This window comes from Cryptotermes secundus, unplaced genomic scaffold, assembly GCF_002891405.2.
Source record: "Cryptotermes secundus unplaced genomic scaffold, Csec_1.0 scaffold736, whole genome shotgun sequence".
NCBI classification, from domain to species: Eukaryota; Metazoa; Arthropoda; class Insecta; order Blattodea; family Kalotermitidae; genus Cryptotermes; species Cryptotermes secundus.
The window spans coordinates 845,574-870,597 of NW_019718280.1; the positions used below are offsets into that span (position 1 = coordinate 845,574).

Sequence of the window (25,024 nt, forward strand, 5' to 3'; positions counted from 1 at the left end):
TCATCTGTATGATATACTTGCGTGTATAATTTCCTATATGACCCCCACTTTGAATTTTAAACAAGTTGACCAATTTTAACCTAACTTCGCGTGGTCTTTATGCAACAGAAAATCACTTCAATGTCGTATTTCTTAATTCACTTAGAACAGCAACAACATGGCGGACGCCCGCACTCCTGATATTCGAGCGCATTTATGATGTTCAATTTAGGGCCCTCATATGATGTATTGTAACAGGCGTTCGTAGAATATTGTGATGTATCGGCTGACTGCTAGGGAACGACGGCAACATAGACGCGGCCAACAATACAGGAGCTAGGCACGTTCACGTGTGCGCGGTGACATTACACAGCCATAGACAAAGTAATCCAGGTGGGTGTTTTCTGTAGATCCGCGCCGAGACCGCTGCTAATCAGCAGCCAGCGAGCAAATAGACTGGCTAGGTAGCAATCACATGGGAACACCAACAGACACGTGCAACAATGAAGGAGCCGAGTTTTCTGTGACGCATGGTCCGTGCCGTGTCTATATAAGTGAGCCGAAATCCGAGGCTAGGGACTGGAAGCAGTAGAAGTACAGAAGAGTCAAGAGAATTGAAGTCAGTCGACGTAGATCAGAATTCAGGCAGTCGGCAGTCGAAGGAATTAGACTCTGGCTTAGTGTGTGACTTTACGTGTGCTGTAATAGAGTGATATTGGGAGAGTGTAATTTAGTGAGACTTTCATAGCTCCTGTGTTATAAATCCGTTGCCAGGAAACGGATAGTGAAGACTAGTGCAGATAGACTGAGAAGATTAGTGTGGAGTGATTGTAAATTGTGTGATTCAACAATAGTTTAATAATTGTTTGTAGTTACGACATGTAAGTGACCAATATATCCATTTACCAATCCAAATCCCATCTCTAGTTACTAAACACGTGACGATATTTAATCCATGTTCCGTTAATTGTCTCGTAGAAATTAAGATCACAACACAACTGTCATGCGAAATGATTTCGTTTGTCCTTAGGTGCCTCCGTGATAACTAATGACTTATTGGTGCTTAGTTGGTTGCATTTCATACGGAGATAGAGCAGAAATGTTATAGAGCATATTAAATACTATTTAACAAATCTCGCCTAACCGCTGTTTCCTATTAATTAATTCTGTCGGACCGGAATTTGATATGGAATTCTTGCTGCTTTGCTTTACTTCGCTTATGAGACTAATGCGGCCACACTAAATCTTGCAAATTCTCTAAATTCTCTTACCAATTTAACTATATGGCTTTATACTGACTTGCTGTAATGTCGCCCCTACCTTAGAATTTGGCAACGTATTGTTAACAAAGGTAGTTATGGAGTCCATTACAAACACTAAATATTGGATGTCGCCTCACAAAACCTTGTACAGAGTTAATGTAAACAATACACAATACGTCATCACCAGGGCCCTGATTTTGATGACATGTCGTCTTTTTCCTTGTATCCTATGCGATGCTCTTAAATATATAAATCTCGGATATGAGCTGCTGGTTACAAAAATGTAAATTTTATAGTTAATTTTTTGTCATTTTTTGACATTTTTAGGTTTAAGGTCATTTTTTCATTTTGGGGTAATTTTTTGGTAAATATTTGGACTTTTAAGGGTATTTCTTGTCATGTTTGGCCATTTTAGGGAATTTTTCTTCATATGTTTTCTGAAATGTGAAAAATATGGAAGCGAAGTGTTCTTTCTTTTCTCCTTTAGGTCATTTTTCTGGATTCTTTCGGTCATTTTATAGGTCATTTTTTAAATATTTTCAGGTCATCACAATCTGGGCCCTGGTCATCACATTTGGCTCAGTGTTTCAACCTGGCTTCGTTCTTCATCATGGGGCTAAAATACATTGGTGATGTTTAGGGAAACGCCATATTTCAGGAAGAAAAGGAAAATCTTTAGATGCTTTTGCAGCATTGCGTGCAGCTCGGTGTTTCCCTTGTCGCCGACCAACGTACGCACGTCTCCCTCCTTGCTTCATTTTTACGGGACTGATGCTTCAGTTGAATGAAGTTGACTTGGTGGGTGCAGGCTACTAACGGGGTCGGTGCTCAGGAGACCTCCGGAGTTTTGATTGGCCACAAGGTTCACTAAATGATAACTGGACAGCAACAAACGCACTGATTACGTCTTTCTCGCTTACATTGGTAAACTCCCTTAATGAATTCGTCAGTAAGTGCTATAAATAACTCCCTAATTGATTTCTATTAAAACTCGTATTACCCGTGTAGGCGGCTAAGGCACTATGCTACAAGCCGGAAGGTTTCGGGTTCGATTCCCGATGAAGTCATTGGATATTTCAGTTGACGTAATCCTTCCAGCCGCACTATAGTCCTGGGGTCGACTCAGCCTCTAACAGAAATGACTAAGAGGAATCTTCCTGATACTAAAGGACAGCCTGCGTGTAAGGCTCACAACCACACCGCCATCTTGTCTAGAAACTGTGCAGCCTCAACGTCTCAAAACTATATCGGCTACTACGGCTTCTTACAGGGAAAGCTTTACCTTTACGTTTTACCCATGATGAATTAAGCAATAGGACGTTTTGTTATTACGTAATCGCCTTAATAAATTCAAATGTTTTAACTGCATTTTAAGTAAAGAAATAAATTAATACAAATATATATTTATAACCCGTATCTCCAAGTTATAAGTAGGGCTTAGAGAGATCAGTGTCCAGGTAATGTACTTAGAGACGTAATCGAATGAATTTATCTCATTGTGAACAGATACTTACACCTCTCTTTTTTCCTTAATATTAAGAATAATTATTATACTGGCATGTCTGTTAATTATTCATGTTGTTACAGTTCACCAGTATAGGTGTGTTCATATTGAAATTTAATTTCAGAGTCATTTATGTCAAATTGTAGAAGTGATACAAATTAACAGATTCGCACAGATCACGGCTCTAGACAACGAGTTCTCAAGCCAAAATACAGGTCCTGTGGCCTTCTGTCCATGTCTCATACTTCCTGTGGTAGATCGGGATGTCGAGCGGTGTATATGTTTTCATGGCTGGGTCCAGTGATTCAGGCTTGCTCTTTCTAAGGGACCCAACAGAATAGGTGTTTCCCTCACCTGAGAACGGAAACAGATCCAGTTTCCGAAACGTCGTGTTTTTCTTAGTTATCTTAAAAACCAGGACGATGGATAAAGTCCGAAAACCCAATATCTCTGTGTGTTATACACCATCGTCAGAATCCTATAGTAACTACATATTTCAGTGTATTTTGTTTTTTTTCGAATAGTACGCTAAGAAATTCAACTGCGTCCCTTTTGTACCAATGGTTTTAGGTGTTTGTTAGAGTACGTAAAAATGTAAGTTGGATTGGAGGTTCTTACTGCGGCGACATTGAAGTGTACTCTCTTCTTGAATGCAAATCCGTGGAGTCCGGTAGATGTCCAAGGACGTTTCGGAGAAACGCATTCCCTCCATCGCCAGGAAAAAAATGTAAGCCAACCTAATATCAAGCAAGAAGCAGGCTGTTTCTTGCTGGTTCCTTGCTTGGTTTGCTTGTCAGTGGACTTCTACCAGACTTCACGGCTTTATATACCAGAAGACTGTTCTCTACGGGATGCGACACTGTCAACTAATTGCTTAAAATTGTTACATATGTTTTAACCCAAATTATTTATATAACTCCGTTGGTTTCATAGTTATTGACTGTTTTCATTCATTCGTTTCTTTAACGAAGGGGCGTTTTTATGTGACAGCTTTTCTTATAGTTTTCTTGCAGGCTCATTTCATTCCTTGATTGCCTGAGTGCCTTTCTGATATTTAAGTTGTAGGTTGCAATGACAAGCATTTACGTAACAGCAAAAAAATGCCTGATATTAATATTTTCTTTCATTCTTTTCTTTTCAGACGCTTCGGCATGTACACCTGTGCAAGTACGCCTAACAGTTCTGCGGGATCGCAAATATTTTCTCGAACGATTCTTCTTCTCCTGTAGGAGGGGAGCAAGAGGCTATATAAATGGAAGTGTTGCGTAGTTCGTGAAACATTGTCTATAGGACGAAGAAGAAGCGACTCTAGTTACTGTGTGAACTATCAGTTGTTCCTTGAGTTTATATAGCCATGTGCGAAACTGTCCATACTAAATGTGCAAGATACTGCAGTACTGAACAGGGAAAGCAGCGCGATATAAGTGGTGAAAAATGTGACTTTCCCAATTTTCCGGCCACTCCTGGAACACTAATCGGAGTCCGCAACAATTAAAGTTTGATATTGATGATCAACTAGAAATATTTTTATCCAAGATGTGAATAAAACCGTTATTCTTATTTATTGGAGAGGAATATGGCGTCCATATTTAGTAAGAAGAAATCATATAGTAGTGACTATTACAATGTATTTCCAAAAAGTTTTGAAATTTGTGATGAGTTTTGCCACAATGTGCGAGTGTTTACGTGTTTTTGCAGGTAGCTGTTAGTAGAATAATAATTTACGGCCCGTTTCTACACTGAGTAACTCATGGAAGTGTGATATATATATATAACGCTTACCAAAACACATATTCATTATTTTTGTTTTATCTGAAGAGATACCCGTATTCCCTGTTAATTCGAGTCCAAATATGGGTGTGTTTACTTATCCAGACCGAAGTGCAAAACCCGCCGTGTTGCTCCGATATTGGATTCAGGTTCTACAGTTGGCGACCCTGTTCCACGCTTTGAGTACTCATGGTGTTGGTGTGAATACTGCGAGTGTTGGTAACAGTGCTGCCGGCAACACGCCAGTGATGAGTACGCGGATAGTGCAAACACGATACGGGAAACTTCAAGGTCTGGTTCTACCAATGGAGAACCAACGCCACTTGAAGCCAGTGGAAGTTTTCTTAGGGATCCCATACGCGACGCCTCCTGTAAGATCGAATAGGTTCAGTCCGACGCGCACCCCGTCGCCGTGGGACGGTGTGAGGATAGCGGACACCCCGGGCCCCGTGTGTCCTCAGAAACTCCCCGACATCTCCAACGAGACTGCCGCCCTGGAGAGAATGCCCAAAGGAAGGGTGGAGTACCTCAAGAGGCTGCTGCCATATCTCAGGAACCAGAGTGAGGACTGCCTGTATCTTAACATCTACGCTCCTGTGCAAGGTAGGAGCAAGTCTCTGCAAGATCTATACCGGCGGACCTCAACTTACGAACACAATGCCTTCTTTGAATTGTGTTTGTAGGTTGAATTTATTCTTTAAGATATATCGTAAAATTTGTTACTGTTAATTTCTCCATGTACAGGTAAACACGGGGTTCTGTGTTCGTTAAATGATTTGGGAGGCCGTGCATTGTTACTACATACGAATTGTTCGTTTCTTGAAAGTTCCTAAATATAAGTTCGCCTGTATTCAGTCCCGAGATATATCGGATATGCATAATGTTTACATTTCTTCACTATCATACACGCGGAACTCCATTAAAACAGATCTAACCTTATTACGGCTTGAGCTATTACTCGCAACACATATTGGTCATATCCGTTGTGATTAGGAATGTGCCAAAGAGAATTTATGAATGAAATGCACCACACTTTGACTAAAACACCTCAGAGGGTACACATATCTTGAGGTTACAACCTCTGGAATTTAAGTTCTGTGTGTTCTTCGATATCTGGATTTGAGTTACAGTCAACTGTTGAAAATAGGATCGGTTAGCTTCCTAATTATTCTTTCTTTGTTAAGCGAGACTGAGTCCACTTGGTACTGCGGCCACTTCTGGCCTACTGTACCAGCCCCAGGTGATAGGTGAGGGTGATTGTCGGGCAGTTGGTAGAATGAAGATTGGCAAGGGAAACCGAAGTACTCAGTGAAAACCTGACACAGCGCCAATTTGTCCATCACAAACCCCACTTGACCAGACACGGGTTCGAAACCGGGCAGCCGCAGGGGGTAACCGGCGACTAACCACCTGAGCTATGAGGCAGCCTTTTCTTTCTAACGATGACACAGTTCTCTACGTAATTATCTATGTTGTAAATCGAGAGGTTTCGAGAGAACTTGACGTTTCTGAAGAACATTGTCTCCGTCTTCAGTGTTCATATTTAAGGAAAGCAAGAATCCAAGAGAGGCACGCGTACATTTCCTTATGATTTCTTACTTGGCTTAGTGTTTGGTTCTGAAAATAGAGACGATACTACACGGAGTTACATTCCACAAACCCATATTCTTCACAATCCCCGCCGACGGAGTCCCAAAATGCAACATCAACATTTACTGCATAAATGCAATTTGAAGTGAGATTGGGCAGATGACTTCGACTGAAAGTCGTGAAGACAATAAATCAGTGAGTAACAAATGTCAAGAAATTGATAAGGAATTTCAGATAATTAATGTATTTGTCTCTTCTCCACGTAATCCAAACAGACTCAGGAGCCCACCTGTCCTCCTATTCAATGAGTATCGGGGCCATTTCCGCGAAATAAAGCAGCCGGAGCGTGACGCTTACCACTCACATGCAACTAGTGCCGAGGTCAAGAAAACGTAGATCTCTACATCCACTCGCCCATACGCCTTCATGGCTCAGTGCTTAGTTAAACATAGGGACATCCTCACTTTTTACATTTACCTTTACCTCGTTACGTGAAGGAGATGTGTCCCCGAGTTGTGTACGGATATCGCAAATTCATAAACTGAATTATATTCAGTACTTACTCTTAGGGATGCGATCTTAGCCTTCATGTTGTAAAATCTTTATGAGTTTCCTGACCTAAGATTATGAAAAATAGTTTTTTCTTTCGATGTTATTAAAGCAGCATTCAGAGGTAGGTTTCACTGCATACTATCACCAGTTAATGGCTCCGTGACTAATAATAACGGGTTTGGGATTGGATTTATTAACACCTTGTAAAATCACTCATCATAAAAGTCAATTACAAGAACTCATAATCTCCAAACGAACCATTCTCCCTTGACTATCGAGGACTTGCTCAATCTCTCTCTCTTTCTTTGTCTCTCATTTGAATCTGTCCTGTATTACCTATATAGTTTCGAGGCGAACCCACAGAAAATATATCCGTTGCCCAACAGTGGATATATGAGGACATATAAAACACCTCTTCCTCTACTGCTGTATTTACAGCGCCGTTGCAAAGAAACGGAAGTCATCAGATTGTTCCCTGTCTATTCTTTGCCACGAGTTTGTTTAGCAAATCGCCGACAAGAAACGGGTCTGCACGTCACGAATTGTTAGCATTCTTTCCAAATTTCCAGCATACAAATACGCGCAAACGAATTGGCGGTAGGTTAAAATTGACAGCAGTTTGAGAACGTACGTAGTGCATTATACGGCAGTAATTCATCTAGACAGAAGTTAATATTCCAGATTTGAGAATGTAACTGCCTTCCACATGTCATAACCGAAAGGGATAATTTCTGCTTGTGAGTAGAGAAATTCTGTGAAAATTTTGCCATGGAGAAAGACGCTTTATTTTTAATTTGCAATTTAAGATAATCTCATTTATAGTATATTTCTTTCATGTATATACGTATATATATATATATGTGTGTGTGTGTGTGTGTGTTAGTTCACATGAACACAGAATACAGACAAACAAACTCCGTGATTTTAGTCCGCAAGCGAACTATACCGAACGAGCGACGGCCGCTGGTTAGCGAATTTTAGTGCCAACTTTAGCAGGTAGAGGGTGTCGCGTGGTCAGCGCCGCAGGCCGTCAATTTCGGTTTTCTAGACCGGAGCCGCTACTTACTTGAAATAGCTCCTCAGTTATATTCACGAGGCTGAGTGGACCCCGTTCCAGACCCACGACTTCTCAGAAAAAATTTGGTAGAGCCGGCAATCGAACCTGGGCCTCTGGATCTCTATCCAGAAACTGTGACCACTACACCACAGAGGCGGTCCATGGACACAGAATATCTTTCCCAGTTTTAAAGACATCCTGGGGAACTTGTGAACAATTCATAAAAACCTGTAATCCTAGTCATGTATGTATGTATGTATGTATGTATGTACACGTATATACACGTACATACTGGACAAAATATTGGACACACTACAGATACTGTAAACATTTCTCTATTAATATGCTGTTGGACCAATTTTTGCCTTCAGGACCGCCGTAGTCCCTACTGGAATGGACACACACAAGTTTTGAACAGCCTCTAGCGGCATTTCATTTCATTCTTCTTGAAGAACGTCTTCAAGTGGCTTTAGAGATGCAAAGATGGGAATCGGTTTCTCACTGTAGTCTCCAAAACTGGCCAGAATGGTTCAATGATGTCCAAATCTGTTGATGCTGCTAGCCAAGGAAGATGCTGAAGTTCACCTTCATACAGTTCCAACATTGTCGTCGTGGTAGAATACATCTTTGTTAGGAAATAACATCTGGATTATGTGATGCACTTTATTATCCACCCTGTCCACGAACTCCCTTCCACAATAAGAGAAGACAGCACTAAAAGCATACACAACAAAGTAAACACTGAAATAGCCGCCAGAAAAATACAGTGGAAGTATTCTACGAAAGAAACTAATAACAAAAACAAAGATGGCCCAAGGGCACAGAAATCAAAGTGTACAGTGCAGTGGTCTCCCCAGTAACAAAAACGTTGCCTGATGATGGTCCATATGTGGGCGAAACATGTTGCAGTAGTGAACTAATGTATAATTTTAATGATATTTTAAAGCATTTAACAAGCACCTTTTTTTTTCATTGGCGCTACAGCCCTCATTTGGGCCTAGGCCTACCTCCATGAAACTCTCCGTTTCACTTCAATTTACTAGATCTCAGACATACGATAGGACTCCTTGGGCGGGTGATCAGCTCGTCGCAAGGCCTCTACCTGTACACAAACATCCATGCCCTGAGTGGGATTCTAACCCGCAATCCCGGCTTCCGAGCGAGCGAAGACAGTGCATGCTGGGCTACTGTGACCGGCAACAAGCACTTTTAGTATATTAAATATATTATTAGTGTCTCTTATGTAGGGTTATGTTTGCATTATAGATGGTATACTTACGCTCTAAAAATGATGCTACAGAGAGTAATCAGACGGTAGAATATTCGGTGTTGCCAGTTGAAGTTCTTTCAGTGTAGCCGACACAAATTCTATTCCTCAGTTTCCTACTGTTTCCATTATATTGTCCACTCCGAATATATATAATATATATATTACAATAGATACATTGACACATCTTGTTAAATTCGTTATACTTGTATGTGTCTTCCGCTTTTCGGGGAAATAAGGGTCTGTGTAATGTGAGTGATGATTCGCGGAAATGTGTTTACCGACCCGTTGCCTAGCAATAGGCATACACGCCACACTATCAGTTAACAATGAGGATGAATTCGTCATACTTTTTTGTCAATGCTGATTTTAGAAATTTAATAATTTATGAGGGATTCAGTGGTATGAATGAGTGAATGTATGTATGAGGGGTAGGCCTTCTCGGCCCTTGCACCGCGACCTACAGTGGTCTATTGTGCTTCCCCTTTTGAGTATCCCCTCAGCACTCCTGTGCTTCGAAGAAGCGCAGGATTTTGTACGTGGGGGCGTCAAAATAGTCACTTGGTTCCATAAAGTATTGACCCAAGTGACATTCAATAGTATAATGCTCACGCCACATTTCGAAAAATTCGGTCACTAGAGTCAGATGACAAAGAGGGTAGTACAAACAAAGCCATCATTTCTTTGGGAAGGATACGTGACTAAGAAAAGGTGTAGAGCTGTGCTGTTGGTTATATCTATATAGTATCTACTAATATATTAGAGTCTTCGTTTTAACAATAATTTCAGTTATGACGAAACGCGTCTCTCTTTCTTGTTGCCTGTGCTGTAGTTTTGTTAACTAGTAATCAATACAGCTTCTAATATCGTCACTATAATTAAACCTCTTTTGATGCGGTTCCTGTATGCACGTTGCAGAAGTAGGTAGGCATGAAACATTCCTACGAAAGATAATACAGATGTTTCTACATGAATTATTTTGGGTGTTGTTATTGAGGGGCGTGTTTTCATGTTGAGTTAAATTCTCATTCGATAACCAATTTGCGGTGATACTGTTAGTTAAAATGAAATGGTTCGAAAATGTTTAGAGTAGCCCACAGAGTGTTTGAAGTCTCAATGTAATGTGAGTTCACTTTTATTCCTGACCTCCCCCCTCCTTTGTACACATTTTATGGCTGGGTGTGGGGGAGAACGAAGTTGGAAGTGTCATAGCCATGTTCTGGCGCTTGATACAAATGCTGCTGGACCGATTCGTTTACATTTACAGCTACCCCCCCCCCCACCTTTCATTTTACCAAAAGTTCGTACTGCTCCCCGCACATCCGAGAATTTTGTTGTTGTTTGGTGACGAATTAGCAGTGAATGCACTTCATCCTAACCCTCTTTTCTGCCGTCCCTTGGGTTTAGTATCTAAATGGAATGAATTCATAAAATCAGATTTTGATGTACATGTTCTACCTGAATGAACTGCAGTACGGGTCCATTACCCCGCTGCAGGTTTAACCACTGTCAGATACGTCAGTACATAAGTCCACTGCAGCGTGAAATGGCGATTGTCACATGCTTGTGTCCATGTACAAGAGATGGCACTATATATAGCTGCCACTCTTTGTTACGGATCATGGTTAAACTGTAAATTTTGTTCTATACGAGATTAGTCTAGTGTCATGTAATTTGTTCTGAGTTGATCAGAGCAGGGATAATGCGAGGGACATTCCTTTCGCGGGATTTTCCTTCGAATCTGTTCCCCATATTGCATATCACAGTAATTTCCTGAGCCTGCAGGCAAATACTTCTCGAAATATGTCTTGGAATTCTCCCGCTATTTTTCTTCCGAATCTTGAAATGACAAGCACTAACCCGTAATGCCTCAGATGCTGCTTATAGCGTTCTATATATATTTTTTCTTTTTATAAGGGCTCTTCCAGCCAGCTCAGGGTCAAGGCCTCTTATTTAATTCCGTAATCATTTTTCTCAGACGGTAGGACTCCTTGGACGAGCGATCAGCCCGTCGCAAGGTCGCTAACTACAGACAGGACAATACAAACAGATTAAATGCACACACAAACATCCATGCTTTGAGTGGGATTTGAACCCACCTGTACACAAACACAGAAAAACGCACACACACAAACTAAACATCCATGTCCTGAGTGGGATTCGAACCCAAGAGCCCGGCTTCCAAGCGAGCGAAGACAGTACATGCCTTAGACCGCTCGGCTACCGTGACCGGCCCGGAGCAAGTCTTAGGCGGCCATTTATTGTGAGCTGCTGTAAATTTATTGTGATTAAGAGTGATTGTAAAAGAAGGCATTAATAATCGAATACTACACCCATTATTATTTATCACGGAGCCATGAACTTGTGAAAAATTATATTTGAGGAGATCTTGACATTTTCTGTCTGAAGTTAGACTTCTGCAATATCTTTCCTTCGTAAAAGATACATTTTAGCTCTATAAATGTTACATTAAGATGTAATTTGAAGCCTCTGCACCTAAAGACATTTCGTCTCTAGATGTTATTAAAATGATTTGTGAAATATAACTTCTCAAAATGACATGACTTCAGTCACGTGTTTTGACAATTAGTTTCATCCCAATGCATATGGCATGGAGCACGATTCTGGCATTTTGCTGAACTAACTTGGCTCTGTCTAGACTTCAGTTAATGGTTCGCTGTTTCTTGGCCGTCCTAGATTTTATTGGTGCCCTCGAGACATTTCCAGTCTGAGGTTTGCCTGGAATATCAGTGCATGTGGAGCCTGGCTAACTCTACGAGCGCAACCCTCAAGATAAACATTTAGTCATATGGTAATTTTGCGGTGACATACTTTGGAGCACTTGCAGTCAGTTTGGCTAACTAACACACGTAATTAGACTTTCCTGTCACAACAATCTTTGTGGCAGAGTGACGTAACTCACACAGTAGTTTCAACTCTGTTAGAACGCCTAAAATTTGTGGAGTGTACCTGCTGTTACCCTCCCCCTTTTCTTCCCCTGTATTTATGTGCCGGCTTCGGCAGACCACTCGACTCCCATCAGGGTTGTGTTACGGCAGTAACTGAGGCAACGGGAAACTGCACACTTGAAGTTAGTCCACTGCTCGAAATCAGCAACACAACTACCACTGTCCACAAACTGTTTATTTATTCAGAAGCGAAATATTATAAATTCCTTTGCAAGCACGGGGTAATATGGTCCCTTTACTATTATCAAATTTTAACGATCCGAAGTGAAATGCTGATGAATTTAGAGCAAACTGGGAGTGCAGTCCAATGACGTCTGTCTCCCATCAATTCAAAACGCCAAGTTTCTGAAGACTGTTATCCTGTGGGAGCATCGCTTCATCCCCCAAGAAGGATTTGAATGACAAGAATTCATTTCCTATTGGCTGATTTAACTAGCCAAATTCATCATGCAATCAGCACATAACGAACTTTGAGAATTAAATAGTTCCCAAGATACAGAACTCGGAACCCCACATGTGAGAGCGGTGGTGTGGTGGCGGTGGCGGTGGCGGTGGCGGTGGCGGTAGCGGTGGCGGTGGCGGAGGAATTGAAAATATAAATTATTGAACAAATATTGGAATCTACATGTTATTATGCCATTTTGACAAATGAATGTTCACTATCTCCATGGAAAACTGTCCTTATTGGGACAGACGGCTCAAACAATCATACTGTAGCCTGTTCTGAGTCAGAGTGTTTCCCACACATGTCTCCACATTTAAGTAATACGGTTTCCACTAATATTCTCGAACTAATTTTAGATTTTTCTGTTTGCCTGTTTCCTTCAAATAAGCTGACCTGAATTGTGTATGAGCGCGACATGTCCATGTTGTCTCATCTTCCATCATTTAATTACTCTGATAATATTTAACGGAGAATATTCACTGCGAAACTCTGTATTAAGTACGTAATTATCTCAGCCTCCGGTTCCTTCTTCCCACTTAGGTTCATGAATTCTCTTTTGTGGTCCTCTGTCAAACATCCTCACTTTACGTGTATATCCTTCTTCTACTGTGAGACACCACACTGGAGAATTACACAAAGGAACGGGCTGAGTTTGAGCCTGGAATATTTGGATTTTCCGAAAACTGATTTGAAGACTGAAAGATTCCGGTAAGAACTCTTCCTCGAATTTGATCTATTTTCAGAAGGAAACATAAAAAATACATGAAATCACAGAAAAATATATATGAACTATAGTAGTGAGGCATGCATATCATATCGGGAAGAGAATTCCGAAAGGTTGTAAGCGAAAAAAGTGACGTCCGTTCGTCACGGAAATGCAAATATCGGAGAATGAATTGACAATTGATATGTTGTGATTAAAATTCATGAACTGTACAGAAAAAGTAAGAGAATACATTCCTTGTTGATATTGTGACATGTAGATCCATTGCTAGGTAACGGGCCAATAAACAACCATTTCTGCTGTGGTCCGTGCCGAGTGGCCATAAAAGACCCGGAAGATCGTTTGAGTCAGTCGAGCTCGATGCGCCAGTCTGCTAGGATATGAGGAACCATGCTACAATCCGTAAGTTCGCGTGTTCGATACCCGATGATGTGATTGGATTTTTCTATTGACACACTATGGTCCAGGGATAGACTCAGCCTCTAATAGAAACGAGTACCAGGAATCTTCCTGGGGGTAAAGTGCGGCCGGCGCATAAGTCTGACAACATCACTGCTCACCGCCATCTGTGAGCCGATTGTCTAGAAAATGTGGGAGCCTCGACGTCTCACAACCCTATGGGTCTCCACTGCCTGTCACAGCGAAAGCTTTATCTCTTTATCTGAATGGTGCAGTAGTGGCAGTATCAGTAGTGATATTAATAGTAACTGTACTGATTTAAGCAGTGTAAATAGTTTGTACGGTTTGGCTGTTCCTCTGTATTGAACCTGTGTACCACAAAAACCTGGTGTTGCAGTATGAAACTAATATTTTTCGTATATGTTTTCCAATACCACGTTTCACACAACTGAGTCAGCATGACAACTTGCGATAGGGTGGGAGTCGGGGGCTGATGTTGGGGGATGGGGAAAATTTGATATTTCACGTTTTCGGTACAATACGGTTCACTGATTATGCCTATCTGCGTAGCGTATCTCGCGCAACGTTATAACTGTTATTAAAATATACCTACAGGCTACACGTAAAACCCATCGTGCTATCAGCATATCTGTATATTCACGTCTGAACTGCCTCCCCTCCCCCTCCCCTCTGTGCTACAGCAAAGTTATTTTCCGGTTGAACGATGAAAATGAAATGATGACGACACAAATGCATATAACGATGTATCTCTCACAGTACATAACGGTTACTTTGTGGAGTGTTGGGGGGCGGGGTTAACAGCGTGGCGTCAGATTTAATTAGAGGGTTGAAACTGTCCAAGTCAGCCTGCACTGAGCCCAAACATTACACCGACAGTATCTAGCCAACCCCCTCCATACTGCATCTCTTGCTCTCCACTTTTGCGCACGTATACATTTTAGATGCTTTCTTTCCAACTTTCTCATATATCGTTATGGCCGTTACTGATGTAGTAACCCTGAGAGAGATACTGGATTCGGCCTAGTTAACTAAACTTGTATAGGCAGTTCTGTAGGACAAGCGCCCTGCGCTATACGGGTTATAACACTGCCTACTTGTGGCATGGACTCAGCTACTGCGCACCCGAACGCCATTGCTCTGATCTGTATTAGAGGGCTAGAGAAGTGGCTAATACTGGCACAGCTTTAGCTGCTGCGCAACTCAACAATTGTGGAGCAATTGTTGGAATGAAGATTGGCAGGGAAAACCGAAGTACTCGGAGAAAACCTGCCCCAGCGCCACTTTGTCCACCACAAATCCCACTTGACTAGATCCGGGATCGAACCCGGGCCGCCGCGGTGGGACGCCAGCGACTAACCGCTTGAGCTATGGTGCGGCCATATGCACGTATTGCTCTTAGTGTTACTTTGTCTCCAACTTGTGGAACACACGTAATTTCAACGGCATGTCAGATCATTTGTTGTGTATGATTTTGTACTGCTGTCTTCCTCTTCTGTCTTCTCATTTCAACTTCATTGCACATGTTATCGAAAGACAAGCCAAGGCTGACATTTAACGCCAACTCCCACCAATAACAAACACAAATGCTCTACTGTAAACAATCTCCAATATATAGTGTACTACTTACCACGTATCCGCACCAAAAAATAACCAGTATCCACAGAATAAAGGCAGCCATGTGCCTGAAGATGGTTATACATGCAGGAGCCTTGATATGGAATTGAGAGTTTACTACTGAATCAAGTGTTTCTTGTGATCGTTATGTTAAAGGCGCTGGCAGACCATGATGATGGCACGATGAAGTGTTAATTTCGCAAGATGTATTGTGGAGTGGTGGTAAGGTAGAGGTAAGCGGTCAGCCTCGCGCCAAAACCGCTTTAACATAGCAGAATTAGGCTACGTGTCGCTGGAACTTGCAAGTTTCTGTCTCAGAGCGACGGCTGGGCACTCGTCACCAAGTCCAATCTTTCGGGTTCTAGCCACTCACGCTAATGACTAATTTTTATTATCTGATGATGTGTTGAGACTCAATAGAAACTGACAAATAAAAGCAGTTGAGGGATTAGTTCTCCGACTTGGGTAAATTCGGACAGAGAATGTGGACACTTTACACTGCAGACCTGTATGCTTTTCTCATATTCTGTTGAACATAATTCGATACACATTTGACTGATCCAAAAGTGTTTCTAATGAATTTTGCAGAGAAAATGGTGCACCGGTGCAATAGGGTCTCGCTAGGTCGAGTACAGCCTGTTCGATTTCCGTTGAATGCGAGGAGGTAAGCTGCAGTCAACGTCGTTTGTATTGTTGTTAAAGTGAGCACGAGAAGGCGTGATTTTGCAGCAAAATATGGATGAAAATTTTCGAAAGAAAACAAGCATTATATTTATTTCTTGTGTCAAATTAAGAGGCAACATTGTGATTTCTATAATATAAATAAATATCTACAGTAAGATAAAAAGAAAAGCAAAACTATGCCTGTAAGAGGCAGATGATGCCCACGCGGTTGTGTGACATCGAAGTTCCCACTTATTCTAGACAGTCGGCTCACAGATGGCGGTGAGGTAAATGTGTGCAGTACAACCACCCCTGCCTCTTCTACTTATTCGAGCCGTGGAGTCGGGAGAAGCAGCCCGTCGTCGCTGGCTCTGTTTGCTGTGTTTACAACCTCCCCAAGATATTCGTGGGTTATCCAAGCAATTACGGAGAGACTACGGTGATACTTGGGGCCTTTCAGATAACAACAACAAAGTTTAATGAACAAGATAACAGACTTGCACAGAATATACAAAAGAAATATATAATCAAGGCACAAACGGGGCACAACAACCCAAATCAATGAACGCGCAGCGATCACTTGTCACCAACAGTCGCGACAGAGAATAAGCTAACCTGCCCCGGTTTCACTAACCTCATTTGGGCGTCAAACAGGTTACTCCAGAAAAACACAAATAATGATAATAGAAAATTACTTAACGCGCGCATCGCAACCGTTCTAAAGCCAAAGGCTTGCGATCGCGGGCAGAATTTACCTTACCAGCCAGCCACGGAAGATTTGCCGAACGCAATTTAGAGGTACCAGGTCGAAACAGAATTTCGAGTGGCGATCCCCCGCTGGCTGGTAAGCGTCCACTCTCCACTACGTAGCGTCCCAGACTGGGCAGAAGGTCTTGTTGGTCTTGTTTCCTTCCGCGACATCGGAAGAGGGATGGAAGGTCACGTGATACATAGGTAATCACAAGGATAATACGTCAACATATGGGGGTGAAGATTGAATATGAGAATGGCCGATGCCATGACGTCACGCACAAGAGCCAGCTGATCTTCATCACGGCTCATACTTATTAGTAGTAGAATTCTACACTTTGTAAAAGTTCTTTCCTTTCATTGGGAGGGGGGTGGATGGCAGTCAGTAGCTTTTCTGACAAATGATACCAGCACACGCTTTCTGCTAGTGCTGTCACCTAGTGCATGAAATGGTGAAATGCAACAGCGAATTCTACCATTTGTTCCTGGAGCACTTACAGAGACAGTTGTATAGCCGACCTCGTAGTTGCCTAGCTCATGGACAGAAACTCGACTCCTCTCAGGTCGTGTTGACTGGCCGCGACTTGCGTGCCCAGGAGCAGTCTCGAGCTCAGAACCATCCACACACAAAGAACAACTTAAGGGCATCGTTTGGGTTCGGCCCTGTTTACTGAGGCCTAGTGGTTGCAATGATTTGAGAGAAGCAGACAGACAAGCGGTTGGAGATACGCCGAACGCGTGTGTCCCCGTTGAGTCAGATGTTCCAGCCCTGGTTTACAAATTTCTGGCGAAATAAGTCCATCTCCACATCTTCATTGGCTGGACTGGGCAAGCCGGGGGCTGCTTAATCTGCCTTCTCCAGTTAGAAAAAATAATCAAGTAGCTAGGGTTATAGTGGTGAACTCAATCACAAGTTACACATCTCTCAAATTAAAATTTGGGATAGGGTGAGTCCAGAAAGTCCCTGATAAATTTACGACTTTTGCACCAATCATATTTAGAATTTCGAAAGAACCTAGTTTCGTGATTTCGCATTAACTTGGATTGATTTACTGACGTGCAGCTGGCTTCGAGCTTTGCCTACATCGTCAGCCTTATACCAAGAGAGGCACTAATTCCTTAGCAAAAAAAAAAATATTTTTGAGCAGAATGTAATAAAATTAAAAGAAACCTGATCATAGGAAAAATAAATTTTTTCCATAATTTGGACTGCTTCAGTTACAATGTGTCTGTTTCATGATCCAGTCATCCAATACTTTATACTTAAATATCAGAAATATGTGAAGTTTAACCGAATTATATGAATCTGTGTAATTTTTTTTTCTCTCAATCTCACTTGCAGCCCATTCAAGGTCCTGGCCTCTTATTCAGTTCCGTAATCATTCGTCACAGACGGTAGGACTCCTTGGACGAGAGATCAGCTCGTCGAAAGGCCTCTACCTAAACACGGGACAATACAAACACAGAATGAACGCATACGCACCCAAAATATCCATGCCTTGAGAGTGATTCGAACCCACGATCCCAGCGTCCGAGCGAGAGAGGACAATTCATGCCCTAGACCACTCAGTTACTGTGACCACCAATTTTAAGTTATATTCCTGTTTATTACTAATAAAATATTGTTAAAGCATTGCTTCAGCAATGACTTGAAGCTCAGACAGTGAACGTCCGAACCCATAGGGATGGGAAAACTGAGTAAACCTGTTCCTTAAGTTATCACTTCATAGAAAACTGTTACGTTGAATGTCGAAGTGACCTGGGTTCCTTTCGTCTTGAGCTACTTATGTTCACCTGTACAGGCCCTTACACGGCAGCTGAGAAGCAGACGTGATCCTTACGTTGTGTAGGATCTGTATCTCGGGAATGTTGGACTGATTTTCGTCATATTTTATATTTTATCATTCATGATATTAAAATAGAGACACAGTGAGAGAGTGAACATGTCAGAATCGTTAGGTTAGTCATACATTTGTAGAGCCATTATGTACATACCGCTGTAATTGAAAGTAGCAAAAATATTGTTGTTGGTTGCTGTTTCGCTATGGTCCCTGCTATCATATGACAGATGTACACGGTCATGACATGAAACGGATGTCATAACTCACAGGTGACATCATTTGTGACCGCACCATTTTCCTGGGATCATTTCAAAGAGTATGTTGTTCAGTAGTTAGTCCTTTCCAGGCGCGTTTTGAGTCCCACCTACCCGGGCAATAAATTCGCCGTCAGTCCGTCCTCTGTAAACATAAAACATTTTAGAATTGTCGAACGAATTTTCCAGGAATTTGATATTTTCAAGTTTTACAAAAATGTATCGATAAATCCCAGGTTTGGTTAAAATGAGATGAAAATAAAGGAAATTTTATTTCAAGAAATATTTTTGTCCCTGTTTAGACCGCAACTTGTGGAGTAATTTTCGTAGCGAAAAATATTGCTAACAAACTTTGGAAAGAAGAATGTTACACAGATTTAATATACAATACAATTTGTTTCACAAGGGCTACAGTTTTAGAAAATATGAAAATAAGTCAACGAAAGGCGCAGAATTGTTAAGCTATTCCTATATTTCCGAAAACATATATTCAACAGCATACAGTGATCTTCCGGCAGCACACGAACATTGCCGGCGTCTCCTGTTCTTTACAGCAATTAAATGAAGAATTCTTCCAACTGATTTATACATGTACTGTATATATATATATATATATATATATATATATATATATATATATATATATTCACACGTTGGGTGTATTCATCATTCATCAGTAATCTGTCAGACGACAGGTCCACAGTCTCTTCCAAAACAGTTCTCCACTTAATGCGAACTAAAACTTGTCCCCAAGGTCATCCAGCATCTTCTTATGTCTTCTTCCTCGTCTTCTGGGCACTTCTATCCGCCCCTCCAGTTTGTTTTGTCATGGCATCTCTGTCTTTGGAAAGAGACTTGAGAGTTGAATTAACATCAAACTAATATAAATTTCATGGTCTTAGTTCAATCACTTATGCGTTTTTCCCCCTTTGCACTACAGCCCCAGTGGGCCTAGGCCTACCTCCATGAACTTCTTCGTTCACTTCGGTTTTTCTTGATCTTACACATTCGGTAGGACTCCTTGGGCGGGTGATCAGCTCGTCGCAAGGCCTCTACCTGTACACAAACACAGAAAAACGCACACACAAACTAAACATCCATGCACTGAGTGGGATTCGAAGCCACGATCCCGGTTTCCAAGCGAGCGAAGACAGCACATGCCTTAGACCGCTCGGCTACCGTGACCGGCCAGCCTTACCTTTACTTATCTAAATAGTGATAATTAAAAAATTTCATTACTGTCACCTTTCCATTTCTGGCAAATTTAATAATAGTTATAATATAAGAATATGGAAGTACCTTCAGGCTGTAACGCGTATGTAGTATTGCATTCTGTACTGTTTCCTTAAATGCGCCCATACCGGAGCATACAGTTGTTACTGCTCATACAGAGTGAGCCAAACCTGACGCTTTACTTGCACTGCAAATGATGAAACCAACTCAGTATAAATGTTTGTAAAGTGGCACCGCAGGCGGCCCCTAGTGTGGCAGCACACACACTGCTGAAGAAGCATTTGCACCTGCATTCCTGCAACGTCACACCAGTACATGAGTTTATAGAAAAGGAAAAGGGCCCGCGGCTTGAATATGGCCGATGGTCTAGAGACGTAATTACCGCCAATATACACGAGAAGGTACTGTGGACGTCTTTTTTTATGAGCTGCAGTTTCATTCAAAAGCCAGAGCAGCCCGGTCTGCTCGGTCCACTAAGCAGCATGAGATCACGGACACGTCATCACATGACCTGAAGGTTGCTGTTGTATTGTTGCGTCATATCACGAAATCCGATAATCGCTCCCCCCCCTACACCCATTCTTCTATGACATTATCAACTCGGTAATGTGTTTTTCTTTGTTCCTTCATTGGGCACTTAAATGAGAACGAAACTGTCCACGGTTACTCCCAACAAGACGGAGCTACTTATGTATCCTTGACGCCATTGCGCGTTATGATTGGGGGCAGAAACATTTCAAAGATATTGAGCACCACGGTCACCTGACCTCACACCCCGTGATTTTTATCTGTGAGGATCAATGAAAGGCGCAATTTACAGTTCTCTTGAATTTGAGGAAGGGTACAGGCTATGAAGGTCTTCGTTATTCAATTTCCTCCAACTTCTCTCAGTTCATCTCTCTCCGTTACAAATATTCTCCTCTGCAGCCCGCTCTAAAGAACCTTCATTCCATTCCCTTTCTTTAATATCAGAGCCCAAGTTTCTCCCACATACAAAACAACAGGAAAAATTATAGTATTGTAGGTTTTAATTGTTACGGTATTAAACAGCAGACGAGAAGATAGAAGGTTCTGAACTGATCCGAATTCCATCTGCTCTTAATTTATTTTTAAATCAAATTTTGCCTTTGTTCCTGCACTTCTCAAATTTCCAAGGGATCTGTTAGTTATCACTGAATTAAGATTTTGTCCTGCATATTCTTAGTTTTTCTTCGGTTGCTTCCATACCAACTTCCTGTCTCTCAGATTTACCGGAAAAATAAGTATATATCATAGAGTGCCACTTTTACTGAATGCTCAACCCGCCCCAGTCATCCTCAGTTTAATAGTTCTGTTCAGTGGGTATTGTGATTTAACATGACTATACACCATTTTGTTCATGATGGCAGTAATACAATTCGTAAGGGTTTTAATGGGCCTTTAAATGAAAGGGTTAAGAACATAGAAGTAAATTCCTTGAGGATTTGAAGGAGGGAGTAAGAAGACGTTTTCAGGTAGTAAAGGAAGTGTCTTGATCAGAGCATGACGATGGGGACGTTTGTCTCGAATAACGTTTACGTGCCATAACAGCCTCATCAATGGAATTTGATGACATACGCAGATCCACTGACTGCAGTGCCTTGATTGTAATTGTGATCCTCTCTAATTTCGTGGATTATTATTTAAGTTGAGGGTTAATGTACAGGAAACCCAGTAACTCCGTTTTAACCTACTTTCCTTATTTTGAAAAAAAAATAATGTGGGGCACGCGGTTGGTTGAGGCACTATGCTACAAGCCGGAAGGTTGCGTGTTCAAGTCCCGATGAGGTCATTGGATTTTTTGTCAATTTACCCAATCATCCAGCCGCACTATTGCTCTGGGGTTGACTCAGTCTCTAACAGAAATGAGTACCAGGAATTAATTAAATAATTTTCCTGGGGGGTAAAGCGTGACCGGCGCGTAAGGCTGACCTTACCGCCATCTTTGAGCCGATTGTCTAGATAATGTGGGACCCTCAACGTCTCACAACCCTGTGGGCCTACACGGCCTGGTACAGGGATAGATTTACTTTTACTTTTTAAAGCAGGCTTGTGATATCACGTTGTTGTTTACGTGTGCACCCTATCAGTGCTAGGCAACGGCTCGGTAAACAGGTTCCCGTGACAACGAATGCAAACTGACAGTGTCGTATCAAATACTCCGTGAATTAAAGTGGTCGACAAATTACTCACAGAAATTCTTGTAGGAAAATTTAATGAAATGCGAAACAAGGCGCAATATGTGTAGTTAGAGTAGGAAAGACAGATATTCGTACCGAATATTGGTGCTGAAACATCTTGGAATCAGGTACAAGAAAGTTGGAGGTTTGGAAAAATAATGTTAAAATAAATTTTGTTTAATTATTTTGTCGGTTTTGAGACCAACCTTTAATATATCAGACTACATAGCGACGAATGATATGGCGAAAGGTGAGTGATGAATTTAAAAGGAAACAGCCGTGGCCTATTTTATGTAATATTCCGACATTTCTTTGAAGAATCTGAAGAAAATCATGAAATACCTAGTTTGGGATATCTGGCACCCTTCCGAGATTCCAAAAGAATTTCCAGAGTAAAACAACAGAACCTTACTACAATACCAGTGTATTCGGTCCCGCCACAGCGGTCCTGGTTTGGTACCAGTTCAGGTCATGTGAGTTTTGTTACGTGACAGTGTTTCTAGGGTTGATTTGCTTCGAGTACTTAGGTTCTCCTTGCCTGATTTTGTGCCACTTTCCGTTCGACGTTCATTAATCATCCTATTATCTATGATGTATAGTCTTCATACTGACAGCGTCGTTAAACAAGAAAATTAAGATACTGAAGAAAATCTATTTTGTGGTTTATGCCAATATGTCATGATGGTGGACGATGCTTGAGGATCAAGACTTCGCGTTTCGATTCCTGTAGCATGCAGTTAAGTCAGGCCTGGTGTGAGTTCCTTCTAATATATCTTCAGAAAGTTTGGCGTGCTCCGATAGACGTAAACATCACATCGACTTTCCGCTTCTACCATTAAAGTAATTTTCAGCGAGTCCCTCCCCAGCTAACTAATCTCTGAAAGCAAATCTCATCCTAAGTCGCCCTCTTGCGGCGGATGGAAGAGGAGAGGAGGAGGAATGAGAAGAGGGAGAAATGCAATTATCTTTCAGAAAGAAAATAAAATATACACAAGGACTTGAACTAATTGAAATTTCGAATTGAAGAAGATGGCTAACGAAACACAGGTTGTGAATCCGATAAAACTCAAACTTTTAATTTCGAATGGAACGAAGTGGAATACGAAGAATTTTCTTTTTTTATTCTTCCTTATTATAACAGACCGGTACAACCTTCCTCGTGCTCTTCCGCGAAAATTTTCTTTCCTTCCTAACTATTCTTTGTTATGGTTACTTAAGTGGAAAGTGATACAGCTCCTTCTTAACCTATAGAAATGTTCCTGGAAGCGACCCTGTTCTCATGTTATTTTGATTACGGCTAATTTAGAATATAAAACAAGAAGCAACTGAAGAAAATACTTCATTTATAATTCATATGTTTATGAACATACATAGCCATCTGTATTACGTTAGCAAAGAGGAGTCGGGATTATTCAGTCGGTATAGCGACTGGATAAGTGCTGGACGGATGGTAAGATTTTTGTCTTCTCTATATCGTCCAGGCCGACCCTGGGGCCCACCCAACCTGCTTTCCAGTGGGTACCGGGGTTTTCTCTCCAGGGGTAAAGCTGCCGGGCCGTGGAGCTGTCCACTCACATCCATCTGTTATTGAGGTCAAGAATGTTGGAGCTATACCTCCACTTCCCCATATGTTTTCATGGCATAGTGCTTATTTAATTAGCCAGAAAACTTCATTTTTTTACTTAACTTTAATTTACTATACTATACATTAATTTACTTACTTTACATACTAATACATTAAAAACCGACTTAGTTGAAGTGGAGATGAAGTTCTATATTTATATGTGAGAGATGGGCATCAATTATTTTCACTGAAGTTGTTTTGTAGTTTTCTCTAATCCCTCCAGACAATTTTTCAGTTAGTCAGTCATGACAGCTTTTATCAACGTCGTTTGTTTATCATCGAATTGTATGAGCCTGTGAGGGCACGCTACCTAGTTGAGATACTGTTAACCCTGTAAATTGATTAGTTCATGTATATATATATATATAGAAGGGTAATACAAAAGCAAACTCATGTTATGAAATCCTGAAAATGGACTGCCCTACAAAACTGGCTTCACTCAGACTCTGAAGTTGCTTGCAGCACGTGACGCACTAAAGGTTAGTGGGTTGCAAGATAAAGCTGGTTACCGTTTACAAGTTACGTTCAAGTTACAGTGTAATTACAGCTTTCAGGTTCAGCCCAATTAAGCAACTCCTTCATGACAATCTGAAACACGATAGCCTGTTTAACAAATTACCCATATTTTATGGAACTAACAGCGTCTTGTTAGCAAACATCGAGGTTTCAACGCCTCTGTCAGGAAGCCCTCCACAGATAACGATGCAGGGTTAATTCCGTACACTGCGGACCCTTCAAATCTGAGAAATATTTTCGTGCATGTGTCTGCCTGAAATATTGTTAAGAACAGATCATACCTAGAGCAGTCGGAAAAATATATCTATGTGTTAACGAGGTTTTCAGCTTGCAGAATTTGGTTTCCAACATCTACATAAATCAGAATCTAGTAAATTATTAATGATGTAATTTTCTGCTTCACTGTCCCACGTTAACACATCCTGGGAAATATTTCAGACACAGGTCCTCTCAAGTGCTTCTTTGCTTCCGAGCCTACGCTATCCAAGAACGGAATGTGTAGGTTCCTGTTCCCTTAGATCACAGACATCTGTCAAGTCCGTGGCAGTCTCCTAGATATCGCCTTTTTCCCAATGGCTTTTCCAGCCCATTTAGGAGCCAGGTCTTTTATTCAGTTCCCTAATCATTTTTACAGGAAGTAGGACTCCTTGGACGAGTGATCAGCCCGTCTCGAGACAGCTAACAACACACAGGACAACACAAACACAGATTAAACGCATACACACATCAAACATCCATGCCCTGAGTGGGATTCAAACGCACGATCCCAGTGTCCGAGCGAGCGAAGACAGT

General features: G+C 41.5%; 1 protein-coding gene across 1 annotated transcript in view; it reads left to right on the forward strand.

Moving 5' to 3' along the window:
• Window positions 1-25,024, forward strand: part of LOC111875469 (neuroligin-3-like) — a 1,112,233-nt gene that overhangs the window by 459,912 nt on the left and 627,297 nt on the right. Inside the window, 1 exon segment of the mRNA XM_023871752.2 lies at window positions 3,887-5,118. Within this exon segment, the coding sequence (XP_023727520.1) occupies window positions 4,599-5,118 (520 nt within the window). The 5' untranslated portion in view covers window positions 3,887-4,598.